This window comes from Malania oleifera, chromosome 11 (assembly GCF_029873635.1).
Source record: "Malania oleifera isolate guangnan ecotype guangnan chromosome 11, ASM2987363v1, whole genome shotgun sequence".
NCBI lineage: Eukaryota > Viridiplantae > Streptophyta > Magnoliopsida > Santalales > Ximeniaceae > Malania > Malania oleifera.
Genome location: NC_080427.1, coordinates 35205938 through 35215091, shown reverse-complemented (window position 1 = coordinate 35215091; position 9154 = coordinate 35205938). Strand labels below are relative to the sequence as shown.

General features: G+C 30.1%; 1 protein-coding gene across 1 annotated transcript; it reads right to left on the bottom strand.

Annotated features, from left to right (window-relative positions):
• Positions 1-247: 247 nt before the first annotated feature.
• LOC131167307 (glutathione S-transferase U8-like) lies at positions 248-2579 on the bottom strand. Its single transcript, XM_058126062.1, has 2 exons — positions 2135-2579; positions 248-853 (listed from the first exon to the last, which is right to left on the bottom strand). The coding sequence occupies exons 1-2, from the start codon at positions 2453-2455 to the stop codon at positions 518-520; spliced, it is 657 nt and encodes a 218-aa protein (XP_057982045.1). The 5' UTR covers positions 2456-2579; the 3' UTR covers positions 248-517.
• Positions 2580-9154: the final 6575 nt, after the last annotated feature.

Here is a 9154-nt window from a genome sequence, read left to right as displayed (position 1 = left end):
TTTCCCTATTCATTACCTCCCAAAACACTTTTAAATCAAATTATTTAAAAAAAAAAAAAAGCCTTAAACAACAGTTGACCTATTTTTCACAAATCATTGTTACCTAATCCTTCAGATATGTAGGTTGCAAGGATCACCCATGGAATAATTATTAATGAAGTCTTTCTTGTTTTTATCTATCATTGTATGCTTGTGCATGGAAGTATCCCAATTTGACAGAAATCTACTAAATCTTATCTAAAAAAGATTTGATCAAAATGACATCAAATTATTTAATATCCTAACATGTACTTCTCCAAATGACTCTTGGGAGGCACTAGATATATGAATTGATGAGAAAAAGCAAGTGGAATATTTCTTACATAAACTCTACAAAGACATAAGATAATTAAAAATACATAATATGCCATACGCAAGCTAACATATAAAGTTCATGAATCATTTATTTAGCAGAAATATTTAGCTAAACCATCTGTCACACCTCATCACTATCATGTTGGTATATTAGTAATAATGTTTATTTAGAAGCTTGGGCAGATTCAAAGCGAGCTTTTAAGTAAGCAAGTATCTTATCCCTAGGAAGTAGATACTCCTTAACAATACTAACGAACTCTTCTGACCATTTGCATAATTTGGGATATTTTTCATTAGTCAATAGTTTTACTGCTCCCGCTTCTTGAACCAATTCCATCCAATCGCCTATGAAGTCAGCAGCGATATCTGCCAACCCAATTGTCTCTCCTCCAAAGAGTCTCTTGCCCTCTAGCTCATTTTCAAGTATTTCCAAACAATCATGTGCTTCTTTCACTGCTTTGTCATCACCTTGATAAGCTTTCCAAATTGCAGGCATGCACTATAAAATAAATGAATAAACAAATTATCATAAGTCATGCTTCAATACAAAGCCACACACACACACACAAATAAACTAATATTTTTACCATGTAATTAGTTATAAAATATATATTTATTAGATTGATTAAAATTAAAATTATTCTTTCATAGATATAAGAATTGACATGCAAAAATTTTCTATTTGTGAATTTGGGAGTGTTTTCATGCATTTTCAAAGTCAAATTGTGCCTATTCGAAATGTTTTACATATATTTGGATATAAATGTTTTAAAAATATTCAATATTTATGTTTGGAAGAGGTATTGAATCTGAATTTGGATAAAATGTAATGTAGAATTATATTGAATTTTATCTAAATCTGTACAAATTCAAATCCAAGACCTGAAATCTATGCTCCTAAAAGCAGAATATATATTTGCAAATATCTAATTTAGGAGTATGAATTTTGAAACTTGGATTTGGATTTATATGAATTCGAAAGAGACTCGATATATTTTTGTATTGCATTTTGTCCAAATTCATACAAATCCAACATTAAAATTCAAAATTCTTGCTCCCAAACATTAGGAAATAAAAATATTCATATCTAATATGAATACAATGAAAATTTTATCTAAAAATTTAATACATAATACATGTCTTTTGATCATCAAAACACTAATGCAAAATCCTAATAATTTTAAAATAATTATTAAAACTAATACAAACTAATCACATGACATTAATACTCTTGTTTCGTTTGAGAGCATGGATTTCGGGCCTTGAATTTTAATTTCAATACATTTGAACAATATTCAATACAATTTTGTATTATATCTTACTCAAATTCAATACAAATTCAAAGCCAATGTCTCTACAAATATAAGGTCTGTGTTTTTCTAGTGCTACTAATGATAAAGATAAATACTTTTAACCTATTGAGAGAAGAGACCATTTGAACTTAAAATCCGATGACCCATTCCCCAATTAAAAAAAAAATGTCATTTCTTAAGCGGTTGTAGAATGAAACAACATAGCAAAGGAATATAATGAAAAATAATTAAATGAGGAGCACACTGAAATCAAATACTAAATTCGATTCATTCTCTCCAATTTCATTCTATTTCTAAGTAAACTTAGGTGTCGTAAGGGTACCATGCTCCCTCTAGTGGCATGCATGTCTTTCTCTTTCCCATCTCATCAAATTCTTCCCAAACATTAAAATCTCATGCTCTAACCATTGGGAGTATTTGAGATTACCATTTCAAAATAAAATAAGAAGGAATAAAAATTTACATACCTTTTCATCAATGAACTTGGCCCAAAAACGAGCCAAGGCTCTCTGGTAAGGATCATGGGGCAAGATGGGGTTGGCTTTCCAAGTCTCATCGATGTATTCAACAATCACAAGTGACTCGGTGATGGGTTTTCCGGCGTGGAAGAAAACCGGAATCTTCTTGTGAACCGGGTTCGACTTCAGCAGCAACTCGCTTTTGTGGCCATGCAAGTCTTCTTCTTCTGTGTAGTCGTAGGGTATGCCCTTGAGTTTAAGGGCAATCTCCACCCTCTTACTGTATGGGCTTCCCCACACTCCCAAAACCTTCACCTCTTCTTCTCCCATCTTAGTTCGATCTGCCCTTTTCTTTTTGTCTTTGCCACTTCGAATTCTCTGGATGATTCTTTTATAGAAGAGCTAGTTAAGGCTGAAATTTTCTTGGCAGTCAAGCAATCAACCAACCTTGATTATTGGGTTTGAATGGTCTGACTCTTGGACCACAGTATTAATTTGTGGGAATAGTCAACGTGGCCCATCCATGCACCTTTCCTATTGTAGGACTTGGTGCACAAGTTATGGAGGGGATAGTGATATATATATATTTTTTAAAAATATTGAGCAAAAGATAATGATGTCCATGAGGTTTGACAAAAAAAAAAAAACCTCTTCTAAGATTTCAAAAATCTCATAAACCTTAAGCTTTCAAGAATTTCAAGTATCTCCCGTGGAATTTATGAAAAAGACACAAATTTTTCTTTGTATTTTACAAAAAGATAAATCTTTTGAGGGGAAGTTTGTATCTTTTTGCCAAATCTTAAGGGAAGTTTTTAAGATTTTTAAAATCTCTGAGAGGTTCGTATCTTTTTTACAAATCTTAGAGAATATAAGTGTCTTTTACCCAAAAAATTTTAACTCAATTTTATCTATGAAAATGATAAGGACATAAAAATATTTGAAACTGATCAATCAATGAATGCCACCTTTGAATTGGTAATCACACCACCAAACTACGATGGTCTCATCATCAATCTCATCATTTGTGATTATATTTCTTTATTTCTTGTAATTACTTTTCATATAAAAAAGTTTATTTTATTTCAAGCATAAGGAGTGGGAGTAATTTCTATCTGTCAATCTTCTTCGTACATTCTAGGGGTTAAAGTTGAAGGCTTCCCTGTTGAAGGTCAATCGTCACACGTTTGAATCTTGAAATCGATGAGAAGGGATACGAGATGAAAGACAAGTTACCTCCTGTATATATAAGCTCTCAATCAATCGAAAAAATATCTTGCATGATAAGAACTCAAACACTAGATGTATAGTTATATGAAACAACACGTGAATCCTTTTTATACTTTTTATTTGGACATAATTAATTAAAAGATAAATTTTTTCTGGCGGAATTGATAAGTTTTCCAATAAAATTTCTCTTGCAATGTAAAATAGCAATTATTAATTTATTTTATAATTTTCTTAGAGATTAATTTATTATAAACATTGTTGTGCTGGTACTATGTAGCTTTTGTTTTTTCATTTTATCTTTTTTGTGCCCTTCATTTGCGTCATCCCTGGCGATAGCACAAGAAAAGAGTTTTTTCCGATTTTAACTTTTTTAAAAAATATATATATTAAATAATACCTCATTCTGGGAAGTATTTCCCAGAATGACTGACGTAATCTCGCTACTCCAAGTAGCGAGATTTGCCACGTGTTAGTTTGGGAATTATTTTTCTAAAAAATATTATTTAATATATATGTGATGACCCAAAAATATATATATGATTAAAACACAATAATAATAAAATAATAAAAATGGTCATTGAGTTAATATCAATACAGAAGTGTTTTTCTGTAGGATTCTTGATTCCATATTTGATGCTTAAGAAAGACCTTGTCTAAGCGAGTGCTCAGAGACCATTACGGTTTAGTCACTCCCTGGAGGTCGGTCTGGTCAAAATGGAATTTCATAGGATAAACAAGATAGATACTGTTTGTACACGTAAATAAGTATATATACATAAAATAGTGTTTTGACAGACATAATTTGTAGAAATACATAATAAGATGACAATAATATAGGTATCATATGTGGGGCCCACAAGACTATATGGGGTCCACATGAGTTCAGGAGCCACAAGACACTGTTTATATACGTAAATAAGTACATAAAATAATGTTTTGACTGATATAATTTGTAGAAATATATGATAAAATAATAATAATATAGGTATCCTATGCGGGGCTCACAAGATTGTGTGGGCCCACATGAGTCTCGAAGTCGTATGGAGGTTTACACGAGTCTCAAAGTTATGTAAGATGCATAAAATCGTATAAGAGTTATTCGAGTTATGTAGGATCCATTCGGGTCTCGAAATTGTGTGGGGCCCACAAGACCATGTGGGGCCCACATGAGTTTTTAAAATTTAAATTTAATTTTTATTCAAAAATAAATAATAAAATAAATAAATACTAAAAATAGTTTAAAAGTAAAAACAATGATAATAATGATTAAGAAAAATAATAAAATAATTAATTAACTAATTGACTAATTAATTAGGTGAGTGATTAATTAAAAATTTATTTAATAGGAATGGTGACAAACACTCCCACATGGCCTCCATCCCCATCCCATACTCAACTCATACCTTGCCCATCCCTTAATTTTAAAAAAATTATAATTTCACCAATCTCCCCACACTTTTATAAATTTCATTTCTTCCCCAAAATTTTCCTATAAATAGGGAGCTCTCAACCTTTATTTTTCACAACAATTTTTCAAGGAAGAGAAAGATTAGTGAGTGAAAGAATTTGTGGTGAAGAGAGAATTTTTGAATAAATTCTCAATCACCCACTCTTTCCAATCTCATTTCTTAAAGATAATTACAGTGTTCGTAAGGAAGAAGGTAAGTAAATTTTGATTATGTTAGTTTTTTTTTTTTTATTTAAAATTTATACCCGAGTTTATTTTATAAGTAAATTTCAATTATGTTAATTAGTTCTACAAAATTTCCATGAGTTTATTTTTACGCATATTTAATTATACCAGTTCTATTTTTAATAAATTTGCATATATTTTTGGGTTAAGAAATGTTCTAATCCACTCGGGTAAATTTTCAGTATTTCTTTCTATTCAAAAATAAAATTATATATATTTTTAACACAAAAATTGTGTGGCATGAGTTTATTTATACGTTACATTTTTTATGAAAATATGAGTAAAAATGAGATTTTTACGATATTATTTTAAATTACATAAATTATAATAAGATGATTTTAAAACCCCTTATAGCAACGAAAGTTCAAAGTTACAGATGCTCGGTACCGCAGCTTAAAGTTTATACGGATCAGAATGCGCCCACACTGTTTACAGAGTGGTTATTTATGTTAGTGAATTTCTCCTGAGTGCACACCTGGTTCCGGACCAGGACTTAATAAGGAAAATCTCACTTAAAGTTTACATACGTTGATTTAGTTTGGTCGACCAGCCAGCTAAGTCTAGTCTTCGAACCGCACAACCTAATCATGGGGGTAAACATGACTTACGACAAACAAGCCTAAAGGTGGTTTTTACAATATATATTTCTACATATTTAATTATGAAGTTACTGATGATTTGAAGGAAAAATATAAGTTTACATGAAATTGATCATTTTAGTGCTTAAATGACGATCTAAAGAAAACGTATAAGGAAAAGTATATGTATATTAATCATTAAATATTAATACAGTTTTAAAGTTAAAAGTTTAATTTAACAGTTATAATATATGATTATAAAATTTTACTGTTGTAATTGATGACAAAAGTTTTATGCAGAAATTTTAAATTTATATTTATTCTAAAAACAGTTTTGAAGTTATAGTATTAAATATTGTTTTACGAAATTTTTTAAAAAAGTTCATTTTGGCCACACACTAATAATAATCTTATTTACTTACTGAGCGTCGTCTCACTCCAATCATATTTTTATTTCAGATAACTCTGAATAGCATGTTGGAAATCAGGCTTAGCAAGCATGCGGGTGGGGATAGAAAAATAAAGATTTGCTTAGAAATATTAGTATGATGCCAGATATTTATGCTTATGTAATTTTTCTTTTTTTGAAATAAATGATTGTAATATGGATAATTAGTGCTCTCGTTTAATAATAATTGGGTTTATTTTACTTTCACTGTAAATCAATGGTAAAAAGTTAATATCCCATACCACTCGCAGTCGGGGTGTTACAATATATATTTTAAAAAATGATAAATGGGCACCCGGTGAAATATAACAAAATATAATATGAAATTTTGTTTTCTTCCAAATAGCTATTTGAGCTATTGGTAGGGCAAGGTACTAGTTCGGTAGGGTAGGAGAGGGTGTTAGTCTGTCAGAGGATGGGACTAAAGAGTAAGGTCCCATTCCTTTCTTCTGCTTCTTGGGCTTCGAGAAGCAGTAATGGTAATAAAATCAAACCCCAAGGGAAATTGATAAGATGTTTCCTGTCCTTTCTTTTCCTTGGCTTTGGGTCATTGCACCCTTTCATGAGTGTGAAAAGCGTTCCAAATATTTGAGGGCATGTTATATTTGAAGAAAAAATTACAAATAATATATACTAAAAAAATTGCAAATAATATATACTAAAAAAGTTATTTTTCCAAAAAATATTATTTAATATATATTTAATAAAATTATAAATAATATATACTTAAAAATTATTATAATTATTTTACTTAATTGTTCTACTTTATAATTAAAATTTTATGACATGACAATTAAAAAATAATAAAAATATTCATTATTATTTTTAAAAATTTATGTATATTTTTTAAATTATTTTTAAGTTTATAAAATTTATTTGCAGGTATTAAAATTTTTGACATCAAGTTAAAATAATTTAAAACTATAAAATTTAATTTTTAATTTTTTAACAAATAGTTAGAAATTGATAATAAAAACAAAAAATTGAGGAACAAAAAACATCTTATCAATTTCTCTTGGGGTTTGATTTTATTACCATTACCATTACCATTACTGCTTCTCGAAGCCCAAGAAGCAGAAGAAAGGAATGGGACCTTACTCCTTAGTCCCAGCCTCTGACAGACTCACACCCTCTCCTACCCTACCGAACCAGCACCTTGACTTACCAATAGCTCAAATAGCTATTTGGAAGAAAATAAAATTTCATATTATATTTTGTTATATTTCACCAGGTATCCATTTATCATTTTTTAAAATATATATATTTAATAATATTTTTTGAAAAAATAATTCTCAAACTGACACGTGACAAATTTCGCTACTTGGAGTAGTGAGATTACGTCAGAGTCATTCTAAGAAATACTTCACAGAATGAGGTATTATTTAATATATATTTTTTATAAAAAATTTAAAATTGGAAAAAACTTCACAAGAAAACCTTTAATTTAGTTTTGTTCCATTTTTGCCCTCCAATTGCATCTTTGTTCTATTTTTGCCCTCCAATTACATCAGCCCTCACATAATAGCGACAGTGATGGATTAATGTAATTAGTAATTTGTAGCATTAATAATGATTACTGCGATCATTGGTGATCTTGCTTTTTTAAAATTTTCAAGATTGTGATACGCTTTGATCCAAGCACACGTCAATTGGATAATATATATATTTAAGTAGGGAAATTTTAGTCTTTATATCATTGTTAGGGTTAGACTTATGTATTGAATGAGTATTAGGCTTGCCTCTTGTGTAGTAATTGTATCTCTTCCTTACTCTCTCTATTTGTCACTACAAAAAACTTGTTTTTAGTGACGAATGTATTAGTGATGGTTTGAATTTTGTTACTAAAAGTGCAGTATTAGTGACGGTTTCTTCAATCGTCACTAATACGATACATTTAGTAACGACATTCAAACCATCACTAATACTTTTGTCACTAAAAACAAGTTTTCTCGTTCAAACTTTCGCAGGAAAAAAATTTTCACACTCAAAATATTTTAGGAAAATAATAGCGACATTTTTGAGGTATTAGTGATGATTTAAAAACATCACTAATACGTCATTATTAGTAATAGTATTAAAAAAAAAAAACCATCACTAATAGCCTTATATTAGTAATGGTTTATACAACTGTCATTAATAATGCATTGTTGACTAGGAAGAAGATCAACAATATTAGCGACAGTTCTCCAAAACCGTCACTAATAGTCTATTAGTAGTAATGGTTCTTATAAACTCTCACTAATGGTATTGTATTAGTAACGATTCTATAAACCGTCACTAATAATACAGTCATCGACTAAGGAAAATGTCAACAATATTAGTAACGATTTAAAAGAAATATTACTAATAGCCTATTATTAGTGACGATTTTTCTGAACCATCAATAATAGTCTATCATTAGTGAAGATTTTTTCTGAACCGTCACTAATAGTCTTGTATGAGTCTTGCATCTATGGTGAAGTTCTGCAATGATTGGACATATTTTTTTAAATGCAATAAAGTTTGAGAGATCTTTTGAAATTGTTCATCATAGCAAAAAAGAATGGGATATGCACGAAAAAGAAATAGTGCGCTTGGTTCAAATAGCGATATCTATGGGTGGGTTGCTCGTGAAGATGATTACAATTTGGAAGGGTTGGTCAGTCGAAGACTGACTTCTTAGCAGTGGACAGATAAAAATAGTTGTTGATATTTTCCAACAAGTAACTTGACACCTCAAATGAGAATCTAGATGAGTTGAAGATAAAATACAATGAGAAGAACATGTCCTTACGTAGAATACTTAAAGAGAAAGACCGTCATTAATAGTCGTATATTGGCTAGTGACAGTTCTCATAAACCGTCACTAATAATGCAATTGTTGACGGGGAGAAAGATCAAGATTGATTCACAAAAACTTATAATGGAGCAAGGAAAATGGCCATCAAGTGCAATTAGCGAATGCAAACATAAAAATGACATTGCCTTGGCAAAATACCTGGAAACTGACCTAACTGATGAGTCGGACCAAACATCTCGCCTTGTTGAAACAACACCCATCTCTCAAACTCTAGAGCATAATGATCTATATGTCTAGCCATGGA

Bases quoted from the DNA above. Each gene is read 5' to 3' on its own strand.
- LOC131167307 (XM_058126062.1), bottom strand. From the start codon at position 2,455: ATGGGAGAAGAAGAGGTGAAGGTTTTGGGAGTGTGGGGAAGCCCATAC. The intron at 854-2,134 runs GTATGTAAATTT...TTTATTTTATAG, and splicing joins CCAAGTTCATTGATGAAAAG to TGCATGCCTGCAATTTGGAA.